At 40.6% G+C, this 26,196-nt stretch overlaps 1 protein-coding gene across 4 annotated transcripts; it reads right to left on the bottom strand.

The window, feature by feature from the left end:
* Nucleotides 1-904: 904 nt before the first annotated feature.
* camsap1a (calmodulin regulated spectrin-associated protein 1a) lies at nucleotides 905-21,139 on the bottom strand. Of its 4 annotated transcripts, XM_075455664.1 has the most exons (20): nucleotides 20,742-21,139; nucleotides 20,020-20,228; nucleotides 13,487-13,749; nucleotides 11,629-11,790; nucleotides 11,465-11,545; nucleotides 10,037-10,069; nucleotides 8,936-9,077; nucleotides 8,661-8,800; nucleotides 8,276-8,372; nucleotides 7,977-8,103; nucleotides 7,583-7,668; nucleotides 7,005-7,089; nucleotides 4,471-6,877; nucleotides 4,252-4,388; nucleotides 3,958-4,166; nucleotides 3,734-3,796; nucleotides 3,339-3,426; nucleotides 3,121-3,242; nucleotides 2,530-2,648; nucleotides 905-2,385 (listed from the first exon to the last, which is right to left on the bottom strand). In XM_075455664.1, exons 2-20 carry the CDS (start codon nucleotides 20,225-20,227, stop codon nucleotides 2,095-2,097), a joined length of 4,860 nt encoding a protein of 1,619 aa, XP_075311779.1. In that variant the 5' UTR covers nucleotide 20,228; nucleotides 20,742-21,139; the 3' UTR covers nucleotides 905-2,094. The 4 variants fall into 4 exon arrangements, with proteins under 4 accessions (XP_075311779.1, XP_075311781.1, XP_075311782.1 ...); XM_075455666.1 differs by lacking the exon at nucleotides 10,037-10,069; XM_075455667.1 differs by lacking the exon at nucleotides 3,734-3,796 and having other exon boundaries at nucleotides 20,742-21,138.
* Between the last annotated feature and the right edge of the window lie 5,057 nt (nucleotides 21,140-26,196).

Raw genomic sequence — 26,196 nt, 5'->3', positions numbered from 1 at the left:
TAGCCTCTTATCGTTAATGATTTAATCTGAAAATTAAATTTATCAAGTTTTTACTTATGTTCTGTAAGTGTTAGTTCTGACGCCCACAACAATATTTCAACGAAAATGTCTCTCTGGGGTATAATAGTTTATATATAAATAAATAAATATATATATATAGTTTATTACAATTATTATTTACAATTAGAGTTAGAGAATTACAGTTCAAGATTTTGGTGAATTAATGGTGCTCTCCAAGCAAATTAAAAGTGACTCTATAGAACCAGTCGAAAGTGATGTACTGTCAGCTACTCAGTATATCTATGAACCCCCGACTGTCTTTGTGCTGCTGGAAGTCTCATAACATAATGTTGCAAACAATTTTTTATGCAATTTGCAATATTTGGCATTTAGTGATCTGGATGTGAATGAATCTAAATATTCTTGATGACTGATCGTAGCACTTCTGTCTTTCTGCCTTTATTGCAGAGCAATTCTGAAACCCTAAAGTTTGTTGGCCAACTTCTTCACCACCGAGCACAAATATCAGTTTATTTTCGGTAGTTACGGTGACTACTCGAATGCAGCCCGCTCATTTATTCTGCAACTAGATTCTGCCTTTTCAAGAATTAAATCCACACACTGGAGCATTATTGTCATTTTCTAAAACCTGAGATTGATACTAATTTAGAATTTCATGTGAATGGAAATATTTCTATTCTATGATCTTTGTGACTGAATAGTTATTTTTACTCTATTTCAAATGTTTTACATTAGTTCTTTATATTGTTTTTTTTTTATTTGTATTTTTTTTCAATGTGTAAAGCACCAGGCATAAGCCAGAGTTACTCAGCAGACTAAGCAGCAGGAAACTGATAGTGAACACACGCAAGCGTCAGCAACTTTAGCAAGAAAAGGTACCTAGTTGCATTTTATTATCTCTTTAAAATAAATAAACATAAAATATAACAGTGAAATAAGACATAATATCTCTGTAACAGAATAAACCTCAAAATAGTGCCAGCTTTTTTTTAGTAAACATAACTTGTACGTTCACGTACAAAAAAATACTACTCAAAAATGTACAAAATGCAGCAAACAAATATCAAGTATTGTGCAGTTTCCCGAAACATTAAACAAGCCACTGAAAATCAGTCTGCACCAGCAGATACTAGTGCTGAGCCACAGGGGCTACAATAAAAGTTTACAGCTCACCAGAATCCGGTGAGCAGTTTGAGAGCAGCGGTACAGCTCAGTGGCATTGCTCAGTTGTTTCAGTTCAGCAGTATGAGCCAGTCAGGGATCTCAGACAAGTGTGTAGTTAATACAACAGGTATGACTGCTATGGTATAATGTAGTCCAAGAAATACAAGTACAATTTCTTTTACCGTAAAAACATTATTTGTTTTCCACCGTAACAGCAGCAAAGAACTAGACGCAATAATAATAAATTAAAAAACAGCACAGTTGAATGACAGAAGTTTCAAAGTATGATAGAGAAAGAAAACTCAATCAGGCCCATATGCACCAGCAGTGCTTTCAGCTCTCCCCTAAAACAAAGAACCAAACGTATCCCCAAACATACTGAATAGAAAACAAGATTGGACATTACCACATATTAACATCCGTTCCACACGCACATTAAAAAAATGTCTCTTCGAAGCTCCGTCTTCATAAAAGCACGCACCAGCAGCAGAAGTAGTCTTTGTATGTGCAGCCTGGTATAATCACAGAGGGAAGGTTTTTTCTTTTTTCTCTTTTTGTGCCAAGCTGACTGAGCAAACATTAAACAACTTCATCTTGTTGGTCACTGCCTGCCTGTAGGTGCACTCGGTATCAGTAGTATGTTCAGCCGTATTTGAACCTCTTCACTGCTACATAAGACTCGGTAGTGTTTGACTGATGTAAGACACAAACAAATTCAAATACTAAAGTGTGACATGCAGAATAAAAAGCTAACAAAATAAAAAGGACAGAGTACAACGAGTTGGTATGCGTTCCATACTGTATACTCGCACTGCCACAGACCATCTAACATGTCAGCCTTCTCTAAGATTTTTGGGTCCTGCCCAACAGTAGCTAACAGAACAGAAACTCTTACAATGTCCCTCTTGTTCACTTCCTCCGTGCACTCCCTGGTCTCTTGACCTGCCAGAGGTGATTGTGGATGGTCAGCGCGTCCACGCTCACAGACACGCTCTTAGCGGGGATGACGTTGAACTGCTTGCGGTCCGAGCTGTATTTGTAGAGCTTGTCGATCATCTTGTGGCCGATGATTCGTGGCCCCGTGCCACTGAACTTGATGATCTCCTCAGTGTCCGGAGAAAAAGAGTAAATGGCGCGGAACTGGCACCCACCATCCCGGAAGAGGATGATCAGGTGGTTGGACTCACATTTTTCCAACTCCTGGGAAACAGAAACAACAGTCTCTTTAAGCTTGAGAGAAATACATAAAAACAAACCCTGGTTCACCTTGGTAGACACAATGTTCCCTCACAGCTCTATAAGTAAAATATCTACAAATATACTAAACGAAAAATCACAACTTACCTCAAGAACAACATTCTTTTGGATTTCATTAACCTTCCCAGCCAGGCAGCAGTGGGCGATGGCATTGATGATGATTGGTTTGTTGGATTTGGAACTTGGCTCCTTGAAGAGTTTAGGACCTTTTTAACAAAGGGTGAACAAAAGAGAAATCTGAGCGTGTCATTTTTAAAAGATTAGAGTAGGATATGTAAACGTATTTATTTTTCTGCCAATTTAGGTGAGAGGACCGATACCGCTGTCACATGTCTAAAGTAAGAAAAAATTAGGCCTGAAAGCACGGCCTGGCGCATTATGACTTATCCCTGCAAGTTAGTGGTGAAGTCCAGGACGTTTTTGACTCAACCAAATAACAGGTTTAAAACGAGCTCCCTTGCAAAACCACAAATTGTTTCTTATACATTTTTATGGATCCAGCAGATCATAGAGCAAGATAGCAATTAGGTCATTTCTACGTGGTAGTAGTGCATTTATTTGTTGACAGATTTATGCTTACAAAGTTCATCTGGGAGATCACCTTTACCCTGTGATAATCCCCTCACTACTTCTATCCTGATATAATGGTCTCTTCTATAAAAGCCCCCATCCACTCACCATTGTACTCAGTTGAAGTGATGGAAGAGGCTATGGAGCCGTTCTCCCAGTCTCGCTCCATGTTCCTGCTGGATGCTCTGCTCAGCATAGGATATGACTCAATAGAGCACACAGAGGCAGCCCTAGAGGAAACGATAATAAGTCAATCCGATAACGAGGATAAGAGAATGCACAAGCTGTATCTTCTCATCTATGCATGTCCAATCCGAAATTCTCACCTGATTGACTCTGCCCCCTCAGAGATGACACTGTCTGCCTCAGTCGCCAAGGAGAGAGTAGATCCTCGATAACTGTAGCTCAGATCAGCTAAAAAAACAAGACAGTTTGATTTGGTACCAGTTACTTAGTAACACACAATCTATTGTATTGTCATTAAAAGCAATGATCTTAATTGATGACATCAAGTTACACTAAATTTCCAGTTACTACTTGTTTGACTTTGCATATAAAGCACAAACAAAATGATAAATGGACAAAAGGAAACAGCTGCTAAAAAAAACCTGACTGATCCTCCTACTGCTGTAATTAATCCATGGTTGTCTGTTATTTAGATTATTTTCAATGGCTGTGCATGCTTGATACTACATCATGCAAAGCAAGCTAGAAAGTTCACCTCCCCTGCAGCCTGCTGCTGAGCTCTGGGCTTTGATTAACATGGACACCTTCAGAGAATTACCTGCACAACACATGTGCACACACTTAGAGGATGACAACAGATGCACAACACATTGAACACACTTAGAGGATGACAACAGATGCACAACACATTGAACACGAGGAATGAAGACAAACGCATGATTCTAAACCGACGGTTAGAAAGAAAACTGATGTTTTTACGTGTGGTGGATCCTTTAGAGAGGCTGTTGTACTCTTCACGGTGCAGTGATTTAGGCCTATTCTTGCGGGGTTTAGTCCTTGTTCGAGGCTTCGCCATACCCTGCTCTTCCATCAGGGCTTCCTGCTTCCTCCGCAGGTATTCCTGTTTAATTAGCTCTCGGCGCGCCTTCTCTTCCTCTTTACGAACACGCTCCTCCTCCGCCTTACGTCTTGAACAAACAGAATGAGTTAATACTTTCCCTTTTATACCCCTTCTTTACTGTTATTTGTGTGCAAGTTGGTGTGGAAACATACCGAGCTTCGTCACGTTTGAGCTCGCTCTCTGCTTCTTGCTGCAGCTTACGTAATCTAGCTTCTTCAGCTTTGCGCAGCCGTTTCTGGAGGAAGGCTGCACGACGTTTCGCCATCTCATCTTCTGCCTTCTCATCATCCTGGAAGATAAAAGATAACCGTGATGTGTCACGTCGCAATTTACACAAAAAGATTAAAAAAATGCAAACATAATAACTTTACCTTAAAGAAGAAGCCCAACGCGTTCTTCTGCTCGCCCTCTGCTGCGCAGTCTGCAATGTCTGCACTACCCTCCTCCAGTGGATTATTAAACTCTGACAAGTCAACCTCAATCAGCTGACCCCTGGCCCTGGTACTCTCATCCCCACCAGCTTTTTTCTCCTGTTGTTCGGCATCTTGTGCTGCAGATTCTGATGCAGATGTCTCAGAAATAACCAGTGGCTCCTGTGATTTGAATTCCCCACCTTCTCCCATGCCTTCATGGACTCTGAAGGGGGCATTTCTCTGAATGCTTCTCTCAATTTTGGAGCACTCAACAGCACTTCCTGTCCCCTGTTCTTCGTCAGCACCTTCCCTTGGAGAAGAAGTGCGATCTTCCGATGGGATGCTTGACTTGACAGAAGCTGCCATGCTGTTTTCCATTTTCTGTTTCCGTTCTGAAGCTTTGCTGCGTTGGCTGGAGCTAAGCTTCGGAGGGCGGCGAGCAGGAACAGAACTGCTGCCACTGATATCTACAAAGTGAACTGCAAAAGATTTGGAGTCTGGACTACTGGACATTGAGAGATGCGAGAGGCCTGTTGACCCTTCTGTGAGTGGCCTGAGAGAGCTCGATGCTGACTCTACCGCAGGCGTGGGCGAACTGGTACTTCTCTTTGACTCCACCATGGAGGATTTCTTCACTGTTTGTGTTGTGTTGGGGGTTGTGCTTGGTCCGGTTTGAACAGGTTCTGGAGGTGAGACCACATTCTGTTTCATTAGCAGGTTTTGCTGTAAGGAGAGCTGCATCATCTGCTGCTGAATAGAACTAATAGCTTCGTTGAGTAGATCTATAGAGCGGGAGCAGTCATTTACATCAGGTTCAGAGTTATTGTCCTGGGACAGAGTGTTCCATTTGTTGTCTCTGTTCATCAGCCCTTCCACTCGAGGCCCTTTCAGAGCATCCAGACAGGAATCATCCTGGCAGGACTTGTTCTTTGCTTTTCTCCTGTCAGCAGCCAGTCCGGAGGATTCCTGGGAGTGTTTCAGGGGTAAAGGAAGAGTGTCACTCTTCCCTCCACCCTTCTTAACAATGTTCAAGAATGCAGCTTTCCCTAGCTTTAGTCTCTGCCTGGCTGATAAGGTCTCCATCTTCTTTTTTTGATACTCGATCGCACGCCTTTGCTCTTCCAGCCGCATGTGAAGTTGAAGCAGCTCTGAAGGCACAATTGAAGGACTAACCATCACGTTCTTCCCCGAAACAGTGCATGGCTCTTTCCCTAGCCAGGGGGGGGCAATCTCAGAGCCATCTGGTGTGGTCTTTTGGGAGCTGCTGGTACTCGAGTATCCATCGCGGAGGCTAAGTTTAAGAAGCTTTCTCTCTGCGAAGCTGGTCATCTTGACACTTGCGCTGCCTGAAGCACTACAGCTGCTCGCCCATGATACGGTACTAGGGCTAGGGCTGGAGCGTCCGCTGACATCTTCCTTATCCTCCCGCTCACTCACCTTCAAGTCCTCTCTAAGTTTGGCGGATTCACCTTCTCCTTCTCCAGGTTCAGTCATGTCCTCCTCCAGCAAAAACTTTCCCCTCCCTGTCCTCACTTCTTTAGTCAGTTCCAACTGATCCTCCTCCTCATCCTCCTCTTCTTCAAGGTCTGCAATGTCAGAGTCTGAGTCATGTCCTGCCTCCAGCATAGTGGGGGATGGACTGCTGGGGTCTAAATCCCCTGCCAAATGAAGGAAAAAACCTTGGGACTCTTTTTTCCCAGATTGAGAGATGCCTGTTGACCCCTCTGTGAGTGGCCTGAGAGAGCTAGATGCTGATTCTACCGCAGGTGTGGGTGTACTGCTACTTCTCTTTGACTCAACCATAAAGGATTTCCTCTGGGAGGTACTTGGGATATCAGCAGTTGCTTTCTTAGCAGCTGCTGTTGCTCTGCAGCGACTCTCGCCACTTTCCTCCTGCTTGTTCAGACTGATGCTCTTCTCTTTGGCTGGCTTAGAAACGGCAGGCATCAAAGGCTCCAGATAGTAGCTGTCTGCCTGCCGGTCCAGACTGAAGGGACCATTGTCATGAAGGGGAGTACAGCATGTGCTTGAAACCCTAGAGGATGAAGTTGCACTCTGTACTTCCAGGTCGTCCTGCTCCATGTCACTATTAATTCGATGTCGAGAAAATGCAGAAGGGTGAATAACAGCGACCAGTTCTTCTTCCTCTATCTCTTCTTCTTCATCTTCGATGCGCATGTGACTAAGCAAGCTTTGACCGCTGAGTCTGTGCTGAGGCAGACCTGAACCCAGCATGTGTTTAGGGGTAATGCTCATGATGTTAGAAGCTAAGCTGTCTTTGCTAATGGAGCGAGCGAGGCTGATGCTGTCTAAATCCTCTTCGGTGGCAAAATGCAGGGCATAAGGCGCTGGCTGGGATAAAGGCCTAAATGAAGTAATGGGACAGGAAGACGAATATGAGTTACATGAGCAAGCTGTGAGGAACTACAAAGCAACTACGTCAAACTGAGTACTTTTCTGACAGTACAGGAAGGTTGTAATCCTGGGCTCACCTTGCCCTCCTCTCTGGCCTCGCCAATATGGAGCTCTGATGCTGCCCATCTGTTGGTGTCACAGAGTTTGACCTATTTCTCAAATCTGTGCAAAGAAAATATTCAGCATAAATATGCAAAATTTGTACTGACGGATTTCAAGAACCATAATTTTACAAAGGAACTAATTTGACCGATTAATAAACGGATAAATGTACCATTTAAAGGATTCCAGTTTTAGTGTAGGATTTTTTTGCTGGAGGTGGACATTCAAAAAAGGAAATCTACAAGGACACAGGTCAGGTCCGGTTAGACTAAGATAGAAGATGAAAATGTTCCCAAAGCTTTTAGTCTTTCCTCTGTTGTTTCTTTTTAATATTTAACTTGATCACAGGAGCAGAGCCACCTCTCAAACACTCCTCCTGATATGTGTTCAGAAATAAGTTCCTTTCCCTTTTCCTCAGCCTCTTTCGTCTTTAAAATGAATAAATGCAGCTAATCTGATGCTGTCGTCCTTGCAAGTAAAAAATATTAGAATTATTTGTTACTTCGGGCAGCAAACTCAGCACCAGAATTTGAGTAAATATCTATTTTGTCACCTAAAGTGCCCTCCTCAGCCACCTTCTGTTGTCTCTGTCTCAGGGGGAGTAAAGAGTGAGACGAGCTCGATGAAGTTGGCTTGGTGCTGGAAGACAAAGACAGAGAGGCTAAGTTAAACTATATTAATTGATCGTCTAAAATAACCTAAAAAAACATTGTTTATCTATAGTTACACTAATCTAATGTCAATTTAAAATCTAAAGATGTGCGCTTGTGCAGACACATATATGATGATCCGCATTAACTGTTTTGATTAGCAGTAAGGCTCTGGTAATAAAAATAACAAACAACTTTTAAGCTCGCAAAAGGACAAATAGCAAATTAAATGAAAAAAGAAAAGTGAATAAATAAGCACTTGTAACTAATTCTCAAAATTAAATTATAGTTTGATACCTCAGGTCAGGGCTCGGAGATGTGGTCAAGATGTCAGCTGAGTTTGATGAGGACATGAAACTTCGTTTGGTGACGTTGGAGATGGGTACATAGGACCGAGAACTTTTAGCCTGCAGCAGCAGTCTCACTACAAAAATTATAGAAGGGCATATCAAACATAGAAAAGGAAGAAAACATGTGGAGTAACGCTGGCTTAAAAAGACATCAAAACTTTTTGCATGTTTTAATTTGAAATTGTTGAATCTAAACTGAAAGTTTAAGTTTTTTTAAAATATATCAAAGCCGAAAATGTGCTGTACCATCTTTGACGTCTTGAAGGTCTCTTGGCTGCACAAAGTCTGGCTTCACATTCTCAAACCACCAGAAAAGTTCAGCAATGAAGACCATGACATTATTCTGCAAGGCAGACACAAAAAGTCAGGGCCAAAAAAAACAAAGCCATGACAAAACATTTATTTAAGTGAGAAACTTTTACAGAAGAATTACGGGATAGTGGTGCTTTGAATGTGCAATGCAAAGTAGCTCGGTTGTTTCAAATAAACTGTAATATGCTGGATATCAACTAATATCAGCTTCCTAATCAAGATTTATTTTATTTTATTCACACTCAAGATAGTTTGAAATCATTTTAAAATAATTTTGACAAGCTAAGTTATTGGAAGTTCTTTTAGTTTTTGGGCTCACCTTTAATACTGGTGGAGCGTACAGCAGGTCCTCAGGCTTCAGGTGGAAGCATTTGTCCAGGTACTCGTTAGAAAACTCTTTCAGTATCTGGACGTTGTACACGCTGTCTGTTATGGAAGGAACCTCCTTCAGGCAGATATCTGCCAAAAGCAGGTGAACATTGTTCAATATTGTCAGGCTAAAGCTCATTGAAATAATGGTTAAACGGTACACTACGACCTCACCTGACCTGAACAATTTCCTGTAAGAACCCTAAAAGCCCTGTGTTAGCATACCTTCCAGTTTAATGACTTCTGGGCAATAGAAGTGGATCACAGCAAGCAGAGCTGCACCGTCACACACATCCTTCAACAGGTCTTCCAACATTGGGAAGTACTGAAGCGTTCGACCAGACAGGTGATCTCTGCGGTAACGCACCTGCACAGCAAGAGAGGTCTCAAGTTTAAACAGGGTACACGAAATCCTCTGATCAAATGCAACAAGCCACATGCTCACAAGTCACAAACAACATTTCTCACTTTGTAAATCATCCCCTGCCTCTCTTTAACAGACGTACTGCAGAGCACATACATGCAACTGCTTTCTACAGCTTCATGGCCTTTATCTGTCTGGTATCGGATCTGGTCAGGTGGAGCTTTTTGTTTTAAAGGTGGTGCCTGTGCATCTGGCTTTTCTTGTGGCGCGTCAGTGTGTGTCCTCATTCATAAAAACTAGGGAGGATGTCAGTGGTGTTCAGGTATATCTAAGAATAAAGTGGGTTAAGAGGTTGGTGGATATGAAAGCAAAAAAAAAAAAAAAAAACAATAAAGGGGAGAATGAAATAAAGAAAAGGGTCAATGATGAGTACTTTACCACACGGGAGAACTCCACAGGCTCCAATAAGCAATGGGCCAGAGCATGCAATAAATCAGGCTGGTGAGGGAAAAAAGTTAATAAAGAAATGAGACAAGCTATGAGTGGACATGCGGAATTTGACATGTGAGTTTGAAGTGCCTTGTAGTTCATTTCACCTCTGTGTGGATGATTTGAAGAGGCAGGAGACAGTTAAAGAAATCGCTAAAGGTTTCAAAATGAGAGGAAATAAGCATGGAAACAAGCCTAATACACTAAATGTTTCTTCTTTTGCCACTAAAAGGCACTGTGTCAGCTTCACTATACCGACAGCTGCATTTATATGTCAAAATATTCTTGATAAAAAAAATAGTTTGAATTTACGTCGGGCTCTCCTTCTTAATCTTTTTAAAGTTTTATTTTTGCTATAGCTCTTACTGTAAGTGTGCTGGCCAAAATGAAACTGGCACACACATTGACACAGAACGGAAACACACAGACACACACACATACATACACAGGAGATTGCAAGCATTTGGACTTACAGGTACAAGCTTCCAGTACCATTTGGAGGGAGACTATTGTCCAAGAAGCACGAAGGGGAGGATTTGGATAGGGAATACAAACAAAGGAAGAGCAATAGACAGGTCAAGGGTTGTATACAGCTACAGGAAATCAGATTATCTCCTGCAAGAGAGGAGAGAGATCTGATCTGGACAATGGTTGGACTAAACACATTTAGTCATACATTTACGGTAGTTTCAAAGACAATTTTAGAAATATCCTAATAAATAAAACTAATTTTTTTTTACTTTTACTAAAACAGCTTGTCATCTAAAAGTGAGTCAACAATGTCCTGACGGTTTTAAGTTGCCAAACAGAACATTAAAAGCCTGAGATGTCTGTAAATATCAAAAATTGTGCTCATACTAAGAGCCAGAATGCCATCAAATCCAAATACACAGACGTGTTACAAAGAACTTTAAATTTAACACAACCTAAGCAGTTTTCATGCATGAATCTGATCGCAGAACAATTATGTGTCATAGAGAAAAATGCTACAACTGGAGAAGAAGAAGAAGAGCTGCATGGACGTGTGTGTGAATGCATGAACGCATCCTGTAGTGTAAAGAGTTTTGACTGGTCGACAAGACTGAAAGAGCACTATATACATAGAGACCGTGTACCATTGATATCAATTCTACATGTATTAGGATGTACTGTATCTGGACTATTAACAAAAATTTACAGGATGGCACGGTAAGGTCTGCACAGGCTTTGGTCTTATTGACCTGAACATTTGTGCAGTCAGATGCAGCTTTTCCAGTTAATACCTAGAACATCTCAGGGCTGCAGTACAAAAGGGAAAACAGCCCCAGAACCTTCCTTTAACTTTTAGTGTGTTTTATACTTTTTTGTGTGCTTTAGAACCTTATTTTTATATTCTCTTTGCATCTTATATGTCCTGGTGTACTCTTTTTGTTTCTTTAGACAATGTCCTACAGCTAGCGTAGCACTATGGCCGAGGAAAAATTATCCATGAGGACAGTAAGGTATTTTCAATTACCGTAAGTCAATCACACACTTACCAAAGAATTTGAATTATGGGAACTATAGTTTCAGAGCATGAACTTCGGCAAAAGTTAAAGAAGCTGCTGGACGTGGACATATGGGGTCCACAAATCTCTGATCACAAGGCGATGTAAGGACTACAATGCAAGCAACAGCCAGCAACCTGACAGTTAGTGCACCAACTGAGGATGAGATTTTAGCTGCTGGCTAAGCTGCTAAAATCTTAGAGCTGAAAGACAATGTGTTCTCTTTTTCACATGACTGTACATGCTTTTAACATCACAGCCAAAGGGGAAACAGACAAAGACACTATTCAACACAGCAAGCTTTTTTAAAACAGCGAGATAACGAGACAAGCAAAATACAAAAAGAGTGTGAGCCAGGAAGACTTTATGTTTTACCTTCTGGTGGCTGGGTGACTCTAACAGGTGTTGTTTCATTTTACACTCCTTTTCTGTTAGCTCCCTCATCTTTATGTTCACCTAAAACAACAAAAGGAGTGAAAAGCAGTGCAGATCAAAGAGTGCACAAATCCAAAAAACTGACACCAATGCGTGTCTATTACCTTGTTAATCCAGAAGATCATCGCATCTTCCAGGTCATAAGGAAGCTCCTTAGAGGCACTGAAGTTTGAAAAGCGCTTTACACTGGACACCACCTTCTCTATGCTCATCATCTCCACTGCGTAGCCCATCATCAGAGCATCAATGAGGTGGATGTGGGAACTCTGGAAGGATAGAGATTTTGAGTGTCAGTGAACACTTTAAGGATCTTACAGGCATTAAGTTAAAATGACTCACTCCATATTATGATGAGACATAATTTTTGAGACATTCATGTTTGTCATCTGTAGAGTTACAGTATGTGTCTTTTTTCTACCTATACAAGTGAGCTATATAAGTTTAGTGTGTGTCTAGTTTGATACACACACACTTCAGCCCTGAATTAAACTTTTTTTTTTACATTTGCCGAATCGGCTGAATATGAGAACATTAATATTTGTATATATCTATTACACCTGTACATGTTATGATCGTCACAAAGCTCTTTAGTCTCTACTTGAGCATTAACCCACTCATTTACCGACACTCTTCCAGCTGGTATCCCGTGCTTTCACACCCGCGCGATGCAATCAACATCTCTGCAGAGTGGGTTCGTATCAAATAAAAACTGCTGCACATTTTGCCTCATAAATATTTTAGTTACACTCTCCAAAACCTGCTAAAACATCCCATCCACTGGTGCATTATTTATTCCGACACTCTAGGCTCACATTTGGCTCTGGAAAGCAAAAAACAAATGAGCTCATCACCAGATGGTAAGCGTGTGTTGCCAGTTCAGTAGGTTACACTTCTACAGAAAGCATATCCTTTACACCTTGGCAACATGAACATTTCCCGACTAATAAATAATCATTAAAGCAGTATTTCAATATTTTGGCTTCTTGGGACAATGTAATCAGTTATTTTAAATAAAGTTGACATGCTGAAATGCCTGTTCTGAATGACTATCCAATATTCATTCTTTTTTGTTCTGTACTTGGTTTCCTATACTGCAGGGGGAACTACCAGGCTCTTTAGATGCTGAATACTCCACTATATTCTTCTTGCTCAAAAATTCAAATAAATTTAGACATCTATACTTTTGCCTTTTGGCCAATTAGACTCCAAATGGCCCTCCAAACAGCCTTGCTGAAAGTACATGCCTATTTGTGGGTAGAGTCACTGTACAGGAAACAAAAAGCAACAGTGTTTTCGAATAGTTACAGCTGTTACAGCTATCACAGAATCTAAAAATATCGGATGTAAATTCTAAGCATTTATACGACTAATCTCATTGAGTTTAAATCTCAAAGAGAGACCTGTTTCCTTTTCTGTTTTCCATGGAATACTTTTACAATTCCTTAATGGGATCAAACTGGACAGCTTTAGATCACGTTGGAGCGTGTTCCAAGTCAAAGGGGCAGAATAAGAGAAAAAATACTCTGCGAGCACTCGGGGAACTCTAAAGGTAGCAAAGGACTGTGAGCGAAAGCTATGACTGTGTAGGCAAGATTAATATGCTATGCTTCTTGGAAGTGCAAAGAGTTATGCCACACGGAGTCTGAGCCATGAAAGATAAATAAGGGTGTGGAAAACAAGACTGCCGTCATTGCCTTTTGTTTATGGCGAGCTCTGAAATTACACTGAGCCGCATCTTTCAGGTATGAATGTGTGTAGTTTGTTGGGAGTAAACTACTCCTTCCTAAACATCGATTGATACTCACTTGACAACTGCAGGTAAAAAAAAAAAAAAAACAACAGTACCACCTGGCACTCTACCTTAACCACTCTGGCTAACATATTTGTCAATATATACTACAGTTGCTTGGTCTTAAAATTGTGTTATTGCTAGTATCCAACCAGACATAAGGAACTGCTGACCATTTTGATGGGAAACGAGCTGAGATCCAGATCAGAAACAGGTGTGCCGTTGGTCTCCAGGACATAGATGCCTTTCCTGGAGAGGGCTTGGATGACAGACTGGTGGCTTTGGAGTGTAGCAGCCTGCTCGGTGGGAAGGATGAGCCCGCACACACGGCAGTAGAGCTCTCCGGACAACAGCAGGCGAATGATGGGGGGCTTGATGTGCTCCTGGTCATACTGGTCCGTGTAGAATGGGTCTCGCAGATCTGCAGGGATTTGATCTGGAAAAATTAACGATGACACGCACACATTAATGAACAGTTTACGGTCTGCTGAATCAGAGATAGAGCATCAGCAGGTGACTTTTTTTTACTCATTGCATTTGTATAAACTCACAAATCACGCCATGCATCCACTCTCAGACTATTCTTATGCAAGCACGTGACCACTAACGTCTCATCATGTTACATAACAGAGGAGCTCCCACTGTGCAGGCTATAAGGGTACACCAGTGTAGCAGCACAGCAGTGAGACAAAGTCAGAGGTAGAACGGCGGCTTTAAGTCAATGAGCTAACACGACTTAGTAGTTATACTTAAGCTGATGGAGTTGTCCCTGCGAGGTTGGTGTTTTCCTGCTCGTGGACACAGACATGAACAAGCTATTTTTAAATGCCTCAGACATGTTAATCCAGAGTTAAGGCCAGCAGCTCTCTCTACATTGAGCTTCCAGCATGTTCTGTATAAATTTAAGCAGGAGGTGGAAGAAACAAACAAGATACCAGGAAACTATCTGACGGAGTTTGCAGCTGGTAAGGTAGATGTAATGCCACAGAATTAGCACTAAAAGGAAGATCATTTTAGCTCGGCATAAATCTAGTGGCCCAAAGTAAATCATACCAGTGAGGATTGATTAGATTTTAACATTAAGATATTATTCCTTACAGAGAGTAAGATGAGGGGGTCGATATGACTCTCATATCTGTCCATTAAATATGAAACATGAGACAGAAGGTGGTTGGCTTAGATTGGCAATGGGACTAAAAGGAGAAGGAAAAAGTTATAATGCCTCCATCCAAAGCTTGAAAAATCTGTCAACATGAATCTCTCAAGTTGTCTAATGACACATAGATCTTATCTAATTAATCATTACTGGAGTATTTGCAAGGTATAGTAACTTTCATTGGCTTTTATGATCTCTATCAGGACAAAGAAAGCCCTCCAGTACATTACATTGTATAATGTAGAGTTGCTTTGATATTTTTTCTTTTCTTGTCACAGGATATATCACAGGTACATTGTTAAAGCTTGTTTTTTTTTTGTCTTTATGCGAAGCTAAGCTTTTGACCTCAGGCTCTAACTTCAAATTAAGAGGAAGTTATCAATCTTTTCATCTATCTCTCAGCAGAAAGTATCACGCGAAACGTGTCAAAGGACCAATTTAACAAAGCAAGCCTTAAAGGCAGTCGCACAAACAGACACCCGTTAAGTTGTAATGGGCTGCTTTCTTGTTCAGTTTTGCCTTAAAACTGCAGCTCATCACACACAGTTTCATAATGCAACAGAAGGTCTTAAAGATTTCATTTCATAACACAGGTTACACCCGAACTGACTGCATGTCTATCAAGTCACACTTTTTCACATCTCAACAACAACAACATCAAAAAATCATAAATAAAATCAACGAGGCAAGAAAGTGAAATGGAGACTAAAATCAAACGATTAAGAAGAGAATGTAAATAACTACAGTATACTACTGTGTTATCTAATCAATATCTAACTGCTTTGAAAGCTTTAAAGCGCTGTTAACACAAGCAATTTTCTCATTTTGCTTCACATTACAGGCTGTGCTGACAGAGATCAACAGACAATGAGGCACCAATTGGAGGAAAACACACACACAGCATTCTTTGGTAGAAACTGCAGCTCACTGTGAAGACCTCAGCTGTGCCTTTCACAACAGACTGTGTGCTTGGCACAGTCTACATACAGTTACAGGCTCACTCTCTGCCAGTGGAGCTCGCAAGAATACAGATCGTGTATGAAAATACTCGTGGTGCACGGCATCAGATCCGTTTTCATCTATCTTTTTTGGCTCTTGCCTCTTTCATCACTCTCTGTGCCCTGACGCTTCCATAGCCTTAGCTGTCCGAGAAGACTCCCTCCTCCTTTCTGGTTGCTGTGGAGATGGTGAAGGGGAGTGCCAGCGTGGCTGGAGGTGGGGGCTGGGATGCTGTCCCATCTCCTGCTCACTGGATCAGTTTATGGTTCTTGACATCAGGAGTCGTGGGGGGAGGCAGGGACTGTTCTCTAATCCTAGTTGCTAATACTCCTTAGATATCTATTATCCACCTGAAGCGAGCATTAAAGCTTCCCCTGGTGAGAATGTGTGAGAGTGTGAGAGGGGAATTAACAAGGGGTATGTGTGTGTGTGTGTGTGTGTGTGTGTGTGTGTGTGTGTGTGTGTGGTCTTTGTTCTGATTCTTTTTGACACTAGGACACATTGACCAGCAGAGATCTGGCTGTCAGACTCTGCAACTCTTCCGTCCAATAAGACAGCACAATAGAAAGCCTCCCTGAGACTGTGTATTGAGAACACACGGCCTTTACGCTGATAGGAACACCTCAGCGTCTCACCCTGCATAAATAATGAAAAATCCGAGGCCAATGTGTCAGTTGCTCACGTTTAACCCATCTTAAGCTTTCAATATGGCTCTGCAGAAATTTCACATATAGATAATATGCACTAACACAAACTAAAGTGTGCTTATGCTAGATTTAAAGGGCACAGCTGCATTCTTGCATTAAATGATACGATTACTGCGTAAAAAAAATGTTGAGAAAACAAAAGGAAAGAAATTTTGTACCTAAAAAATAAAGCTTTTTCTCTCGTTTCCTGCAAAACCCTGAGAACAGCTTTCAGTGTCTCGCCAGTGGCCATTCATAAACATGTCATGAGTCTAAACAAACAGGCTGCGTTGAACAAGAAGCGAGCCCTCAGGTCCAATCCCATTAAACACTTAAACATGTGACAGACTTTGCTGACAAGGAGAACACAGACTTTGCTGCACTGCTGTGTTTGTGTGTTTAAAGTCTAATCTATTAACAGTGTTTTGGTTCTTCTGTCATACACAGTGACGGTGTGTGTGTGTGTGTGTGTGTGTGTGTGTGTGTGTATGTGTGCGTGCATATTTCAATCAAATTAAGCACGGTTCCTTGTATTTAAATTGCTACCGCCGTTTGCTAGATTTTCAAGACGGAGACTCAATTCATTATCACATTGCTCGGAGCGGATAACTTCTGATATACAGAAGTAGCTCCAGTCAGTTATCTGTCTTACAATATCACATTCTGTTGACCAAAGCATTTAATGGCTAAACCTGAATTTTCAATCTGCTTTAGCACTTTGATACTATGCGATTTCATGAAGATAACTCAGAGTCAGTGTTTGATAAGATTTGAGAGCACAACATGACTTTAGGGGCATCATAAAGATAACCAGGCTTGACTAACGATGCACCACTTCTGATAAGAAAAGACTGGTATAAACAGAATGTGTATCAGACACGATGTGACCAATCCACAGTGACATGGCTAAATCCTGTGTTTCTGCTGCAAACAGGTACATTCAGTAATGGCAGGTTTCCTTATAATGCTAGAGAGCCACGGTAATACCATTTCCCTCATAAGAGATGATTCCGAAAAAATGACAATTCAGTTTATAGCATTAGCCCAATAAGTATCTATCTATCAATTCACATAAACTGTATAAAAAAAATAATATCCACTTGTTGGAATTAGAGGAACAAATCTTCGTCTTAGTCTTTGCACTGCACATGGCAAATACGCATGTCCACAGCAAAATCACGTCATTAAAAGACATAAAAGTCTGTCAATCAATCAATCGACTGTTTCAAGCAGTGGAAAACAATTTGGAAACATACGTCTCGTAGTTTCATCCGGCTGCTTTCATACAGGTGAAAAGGAATGTGCAGACATGATCGCGGTTAATAACAGATAGGTGATTTGGGGGTTAAATATTAGTTGGTTTGATACTATTCTTTCTTCAAAATGTCATGATAGTATTTTCATACAACTAGCAGCATATTTCCTTCTTTTTTTTTTTAATTTGTTGTTAATCTTCTTCCCCTTTTGTTGGGTATTATGCATGCAGAGCCTGCACGTTAGCTCCTCGCAACAAGCTCCGTTTTGTACATAAAAGACAAATATGCTGTAAGTATCCAAGAACTGGAGTGAATTGTGTTACATGAGTATTAGTATTAGTATTTAAAAACTAAGTTAATCAAGCGTACTTAATAGATGTTGTAAGAGCTAGTGATGCTTATAACAATCGCAAAGAACCAACTGTGACACTGGTACCATCTATTGTTGTATAGTGAGAGCTAGAAATGCGTTTGTTGATTAAAATGCTCTTTGGTGTCCCTGGCCCTCTAAGGTAAGCAGGAGTGGATCAGATTAAGAAAGGCAGGACGTTTGGCAAGGTGATGGTTTGGTATTTATTATGGGCGGCTGATCTCTGGCCTTGAACAACACAGCGTTGAGTAACAGCGAGGCAAAGATTTAACCTGCAAAACAGAGACCAAGATTCCTCAAACAAACAAAAAATGCTTATGCTATGTTATGCTGTTATGGTTGCTAAAGTTGGATCTTTGATTTGAAAAATAAGACGCGTCTGTGAATGTGATTTAACATAGTTGGAAAAAGCACACAGCATTCTTCATTCACAAGCCTTGAATTTCAGGGTTTTGCACCCATCTTAATGTCAATTTCCTTAGTCATCCAATGCAACGTGGAAGACAGCACTGCAGGGAGCAGAGAGGACCATTTCCGCCACAGTATATCTGACTCATAAAACGGATGTGGTAACAATGAGTCTTCCATAACCAAAGGTCTGCCTCAGTATGTCCTTCCAAATGCCTCATTGTCACGCTGATAACAAAGACACACAGACTTGCAGAGCTGCATGAACAGCACTGATGACCTCGTGCTAACAACCCTTAGAGAGCAGCCACTGAGTGACACAAAAACCCACATTCAAGGAGTCATTTCCAGACATTTACTTACAGCCTGGCGATGTGGAGCAATCACTGTAAATGTCCGCAAACAGACCTCATCAAAGCTGGCAAGGCTACTGACCTATGTGTAAATCACAATGTCACTCTAAATTTTTTTCTCACAAGTCTGAAGGCCTCGAGTTCTGTGCTGTTGTCATGGTGTGAAAATCCTTTTCCTCCAAAAGTAAGTTTGCATTTAATGGCGAGGGTTAGGATACTTTCATTTCAGTTTCAATACACCCTTTTTGTATTTTTAGACAAAGGCTAAACATGGTCTTTTCTGTTTTTAAGACAATCTAATCCATCAGCTATACTCTTCTCATCCTTTAAAGGGTCCCAGGTGGTGACACTGGTGATTGTGTCAGGGTACACTGTGGATAAGTCAGCGTTGAGATAACACAGAGACATACATGTACGCCCACACTTAGGGCCAACCGAGAGTCACCAACAAATCTAGCATGAATGTATTTGGACTGCGGGTGGAATCTAGAGCACCCAGCAAAGAATGGAGACTCCACAAATTAAGGCTCCAGCCAACCAGAAAGTTGAAACCTAGATAGCCGCAAGGTGGCTGAAGTAATATACTTTTAAGATTTAAAACATCAATCTTTTGAGAGAGGAGCAGAACTCCACACAGCAATAAAACAACAAACAACGTTAATGAGCGAATATTAACTGTCGTTGACTAAGTTAGTCATCTACTAACTAAACTGATCCTCAGGCAAGATGCATAAGGATGCGAGTGGTTTACGGTATCCGTCTGCATCAATGTCAGCTGCCCTGCAAAGTTAAGGAATGTGGGTATTAAACCAATGCAGACAGACGTACGTAAAGTCCTATAAAAAAAGCTAACAAAACAGAACCCTGTGGATGACACTATGACACTGAAGCTAATTAGATGAAAGATTATGTAAACCAGGCGTCAAAAGCTCACCGCCAAAAACAGCAAAGAACCGAGATGCATGATAATTAAGTGTTGCTTTGATCAGCTCCATTTCAGATCTTTGAAACTAAAAGCTAGACCTCCAACAACATTATCTGGTACTAATCCATCCTTTTAAACTCTTGGTTTGATACACTCTTCCTTGCCACAATAGCCTCCATCACACCTGAGACCAAGAACCAACAAAGAACACAAACAAACGTTTCACATATTTTAAACGATGCGGCCCATAAAAGTTACAAGTAGACGTGTGTTTTAGGGGTCTGTCCAATCACCACTGTGGAGCAGACACAGAATTGTATCCGGGCCTTTACTTGAACAGCTGTTGTCAGTAGTCTGCTCAAACTAATTCTTCTCTTACAAGTTGATCTGGTCCATCTGAGTATGATGCAATGTGTGGCATTTTTTTCCAATTCAAAAGCAACATAAATGTATGTGCACAAATCAGTTTTGGTTCATCTAATGATTGTTATATGTTATAGAGGTATCTAAAACTGTCTCAGTCATGCAAGGAGAGCTCCTGAGAAAGCCTTACCTATACCATAGGCTTTGGCAAATAACCAGCAGAGATTTGCGTCTATTTTGGCTCGTGCAGAATCATAGAGCTCGAGCGGTACAACCTGAGCCTCCATGCTTCCTCCTCCTCCTCCTCCTCCTCCTCCTCCTCCTCCTCCTCCATCATCATCATCTGCTGCTGCTGCTGCTCCCCTCCAGGTGCTGTTCCTGCCAGCACTCACATCCATCCTGCACAGAGATACACAAAGATATAACTACTAGTGGAAGCAAACAGCATTACATCATCGATATTAAGAACAAAACAAGCAGGCCCTGGCTCCCTTGCTTTGGTGATGATTAGAAACACAACACATGGATTCACCTCGTTTGACCTGCTAGAACCGTGCGTGTCCCTGCTGTCAGTCATTATGACTCACACGTCACCTCCATATATACACGTTTAAATCCCACACAAACACCATTTACTTTCATTATCATCAGCTGATGATGTGTGCTGGCTTGTAGCTGCACTTTAGGACTTAAACAAAAGCGATATAGCTTTATAACTAACCCGCTATGACTGGACAAATGAGCAAATCTGACAGTCGTTATTTGTTCTTTTCTAACTAGTCCAGGCTTGTCATGTCTGACCTAACGTTAACCTAGCACCGACCAGTTCACTGTATTGACGGTGGGTCAGCTAGCTAAACTGCGCGCATACAGATCTCAAAATTTAGGACAGCAAATATAACAAAGACTCACTTCTAAGAGCACATTGGGGTCCTCTGGCAGCTTCAGCTTTTGGACGTGTGTGTTGTTAAAACGCCGACATGCTGGCCTGGCTTCTGCTAACGGTGGAATAACAGAGACTCCTCCCTGTCCAGCGACACAAATCTCTGGCCTGTCAGGATAACGCTGCGACTGGCGGCTGATGGTCGTTAATCCAATAATAAAAAACCTGACTGCCAACCATTCGGAAGTCGGTTTTCGAGGAAATTATAAAAGTCCAAAAGCCGGGTGTCTCATAGTGGAGCTGTCATCTCCTCTGACATAGGTGTAGCTGGTGTAACGGTGCCCGAGGAGCCCTGTTGTAGGAGCCTGTCTCTATGGGGACGGGTGTTACCTTCAGCTCGGCTGCAACACACCTGTCCACCTACTGAGGGCGCTGTTGGTCTGTAGGAGTGACAGCGCAGGCTCAGGAGTTATGTTTAGTACAGACCGTTTTACCTTAAGAACAAACATGCAAGTCTTCATAACTTATGTAGACAAATTAATTGCTAAATCAAATGACTGAGTTTTCAAACTTTTATACCCATGTTTATGACTGGGTATATGATATGACAAGAAATGGTACTATCACTAGTATCTTGTATAATGATATCTACGGATAACTGCTGTTGTGTGTTTTTACTCAGACACATGTGGCCATGGACAACACAGATGTATACTTGCACAATTTTTAATTATTTAGCTGTTAACAGAGATAAAAATAAGTCAAACTACTGTTATATAATGAATCTGAGCTTGAAGTCAAGACTCTCAGAGATTACTCATGAAGCTCTTTGATATTTAAAACCCCATTCGAAATCTTTTTCAAGAGCTAATTGAATTAATGCATAGGATGTTTCATGAAAACATATCAGCTATTCCTTTTTCACATTTACATATATCTTCTTCCAATAAGTGGTTAAAAGTTCTGGAGATAATTTGGCATTTTGAAGTTGTTTTACACCCGTTATATACAATTAAAGTACATCTCTGGACAAGTGAAACAAGACATCCTTAAGATGCAATAAAGTTCCTTTCCATCACAACATCAAGCCAAGTGAAGAACACTTTCAAGGAGGTAGTCATATCATCACCCTAGACTTTTATAAAGAGAACATTTGAAAACAGCAAATACAGAGGTTTCTTTACAAGATGCACACCCTTCATAAATTCAGATGAAAGACTAGATAACACTTCCACTGAGCCTGTTTGCATTACATGAAAAAAAAAAGTTTTGCTAGTCTGACCAAAACCAGATTTTTGAAATACATGTAAACATGTTAGTCTGGCTGAAATGATACACAATCAAAGCTCTCTAAATCAGACGTATACACCTACATAAGCGGTTGGGGTCATTACTGCATGTATACGCTGAACTTTACTAAAATGGGTCCAAGCTCCTACTGCACATACTCTAAGGTTCCTGTCCCAGGCAATGACGTGGAAAAAACAGAATACATGGTACACAAAAGTAGAACAAGCTGGGAAAAACAGAGAGTAATCATAAGGAATGATGTGCATCTTTTTGTACAAAACAATGAAGCTGTTCAATTCCAACTCGAAATTGTCTATCAACTGTTCGTCCATGTGATAGGTCTACTGAAAGAAGAGAAAAGGCCCTCACATATATTAATGTACACAGTACGACAGTATATTTCTGGTGAAAAAAATGAATTCCAACAAACTGAGGGTGCACAGAAAGCAGAAGAAGTGAGAGGAAAAGGTTATTATTAAGCAGTCTTGTTCAAACCTGTGCTTTATTTCAAACTGTCCACTTGTTCAGTATAATGTCCACTATATAGTGAGTCAAACATTTTGTAATGCTTTTGTATTTTGCAATTTCAGCTGAAACTTCATCTTTGTTTAGTGCACTTGAACTTGTCATGGAAGTAGACCACAATTAGCATACAGAATCTGTACACGCCATCCGTCTGTATGGACCATCATGCCGCAGCCTTGAGCCAGCAGCTTTGGAGTTGACAGAACAAGGTAAGTAGCACGAGCTACTGCCATTGTCTGCAGCTCCATATTGTGATTTTCTTACGAGCTGAGAATGTCTGGGGAATGTTTTCATTATGGCAGCGGATAAAAGACTATGGCTACCTGTTGAATTATGTCTCATAGTTTAATTCTATACAAAACTAGTCAAAATTAGACCTAATTCTCTCAGAGGTTGTATCATCAGGCATATCTGGATATTCTAATTATTTCTTCATCAATGTTGCTTCTCCTAACAGCTCATCACAAAGCAGACAACTGTGTGGGAACAATGACACACCCTGTCAACACCTGATGTGTGATGTAAAATTAACACGTGATTATTTGTGCATCATGTGTAATTTTGAGATTTTCCGTGATGTTGAACTGCTTTTGCAACAACCAGCTCCGTTTCTGGTCCCCTTAGGGAACAAAGATGCATTGTTGCCATATCACCGTAGTAAAACTAGTCCAACTGGCAACAAGGCTGTGATAAACACAACAAAGGTCCCAATGTGGTATAGCGTATGGGTTCTTACAATAAGATGGACCCATCGGGCCAATAAGATGACTTGAAGGTTGGAAACATACCAGAAGATCTGAGATGTAGTCTGCTCAAAACCATCAAAAGATGCATATACAAACAGCCACTGTAGAAACCTGAGGACTGGAGTGACCTTTCTGGACTTACTAAGGACTCGAGCAGCACACTGCAAAAAGTGAAATCTAAGTAAAAAAGAAATATCTTAGATCAAAGGGATATATGCTTATTTTTTTGTCCAATAAGATAGTTCTTCTCAGTAAGCAGTTTTCATGTTAGACTGTTTCACTTGTTTGAAGTGTTTCTGTCCTTAATCATCTAAATAAGATATTACAGCTTGTTACTGAGATGTTATGACCTGTTTTGAGTAAGTACATGCTTGAAGCTAGAATATCAACAGTTTCAAAGCTGGTTTCAAGAAATATAAGGCCCAGTGCATACCACTATGTCAAGATAATGGCTCTAGCATTTACTTAACTCAAGAATATTTTACAATATTTTGACAAAATAGGCCACGTGTATTTTATTAGAATAAAAAAAAAATGTACTTGTTATTAGTTAAAATCACTAATTCTAAGGTATTTGTGGGTTAATTGAGATTAGATTAGACAAGCAACATTTTCTTGTTCCATTGGCAGATAATTTTGCTATTTTTAAGCAAAATACACCTAATTTTTGTACTTTTTTTTCTTGTTTTTGATAGCTGGCCTTTTGCAGTGCAGCAACATTTAGAGTCAGCTGCAGCTGTCTTATTGATCGTTTGACAGACCAGTAAATACACTGTTACAGTACTCCAGTCTACTAAAAACAATGCATGGAACAGCTTTTTCTAAATCACTCATATAGGACATATCAGTCCTTCAATCATTGAAATATTCTTCAGGTGAAAATAGGCTGACTTCATAGTTGACTTGATATTGCTGTTAAAGTTCAGGTCTGAGTACACAATGGCTTACTTATATTGTGGTTTTCAAAATTACAGACTAAATTTAAACACAGATTTCTAACTGTTTGTCCTTAGCTAAAGACCTGTTGTCTTTTTCTATCTGAAAGAGATTCTGGATCATCCAGGTGTTTATTTGTTCAAAGCGTTTGTAAAGGATTATAATCCCTGTGCAATTTGCTAATGTAGATTTGTGTGTTGTCCGCAAAATTGTGGAAGCTTATCTTATTTATTTGCATAATCTGAGCCAGTGGGAGCATGAGAATCTTGAATAAAAGAGTGCCAAGAATTTAACCCAGAGGAACTCCACAAGCAGTTTTTGTCCGATCAGATGTGTGATTACCTATAGACACAAAGTAGTCTCTGTCTTTTAAGTAAGATTCAAATCAGTTTAACGCTGTGGCAGAAAGTCTCACCCAGTTTTCCAGTGTGTGGGGTAATATGTTGTGGTAGACTCTATCAACTGCAGTACTGATATCCAGGAATACTAAAATATTGTGTCCATGTGAATGCTGCCTGCGCTAGTGCAGTGTCTGTGTATTTTATGTCTGGAACAAACAACAACCAATTTCATCACAAAGAGGATGAAGTATTAAAAAAAAAAAGAATTAAGAAGGAGGGGTGAAAAGTACAGACAGCAGCTGCACTGGACATCCGTCAGTAATTTAACAACTAGTTTCACTTCAACACAAGGCAGATCCTTGTCTACTTTGACTACTACTGCTACTTTCCGTAGCAGAACAAAACCTTAGGACCAACAACACCACTACATCATATTATTCTGCTTATTTCTGAGACTGCCCCCAAGTGGCAGCAAAATGCTACAATAGACTATGTTATCTGTCTGGGATCTGTCTGAAAATTCTCCATTACATCTTTACATTAAAAAAATTTATCACCGACAGGTGTTGAAATCATAAAAAGCAGCAAGTGTTCATTCTGCAGAAAAAATATCACCTCTGACATGTCTGGCTTATCAATATTTGTGACAATTATTGATGATAGTGATAGCATAGATGTTTGAGGTGGACCCTGCTTTTTGGAAGATCATTTCCAGTGTTCTGACTTAATTTCTTTATACACAATATACAAGGGGAAAATGAAACACAAAAGCCAATGAAAAACAATTCAATTTACTCTAAACACAGAAATTAAATGGGCATCTGCCCTCTGAAAGTCAAAGGCTTGTAATTGACAAAGTTAAACAAGAGGGGGCGACATTGTTCTATTTGCGGATTACTCACAACCCTTCGCGTGTGTTTTTCTTGCTGCATCATCAATCATTATCTGCAGTTGCACTGACCCGCAAAAAACTTTGGATTGACTTTAATAGGTCATGATAGATTTAGAGGACACAGGATGGGTGTTTCAAATAGTTTTAAACTATCAAGTCCAATTCAATGATAAAGCCAGGACGCTCTCCTGATCCACCACAAGCAGCACTTCCCCCTAGCGTCTGTTTGTTCAAGTACTCAAATACTATGCTTGTGTGAGTTTTGCTTGATATCGATGTTGAGGTGTTGCTGTAATGTTCCGTCTTGTTAGGAACTCCCTGCAGTCCATTGTCACCTGTAGTTTTAATGTTGACAATCTGACAACAGATATGAATGATGATGTTGCCTCAGGTAAAGAGGTAGACTCCTTACTGGAGGTTGGTCAACATCTTCAACATAATACTTGTGTTGGCATGCTGAGGACCCTAAAGGCACTGTGCACGCCAATAACAATCTCCCTGCACCTTTCACCAGAAGCCTCCTTTCACTAGGCAGTCATTGTGATTGTAATCTCTCACTGTATACAAAATCAAATAAAAAATAAAAGCTTAAGCGATAGCATGTCTAAGCGATTAATTGATTGACTCAGTTCAGTGCAGCTCTTGTTATTTCCTCCTGTAAAGCAGTACATTGTGTAGAATCCATGCACTGCATGAGGTTTATACAGATATAAGTCTGTCAGAAATAGGGGCAAAGAAAATATTTCACTGTAAT

Source organism: Odontesthes bonariensis, chromosome 22 (assembly GCF_027942865.1).
Source record: "Odontesthes bonariensis isolate fOdoBon6 chromosome 22, fOdoBon6.hap1, whole genome shotgun sequence".
Classification (NCBI taxonomy): Eukaryota; Metazoa; Chordata; class Actinopteri; order Atheriniformes; family Atherinopsidae; genus Odontesthes; species Odontesthes bonariensis.
The sequence above is the reverse complement of the archived record's forward strand: the minus strand, read 5'-3'. Positions and strand labels throughout refer to the sequence as shown.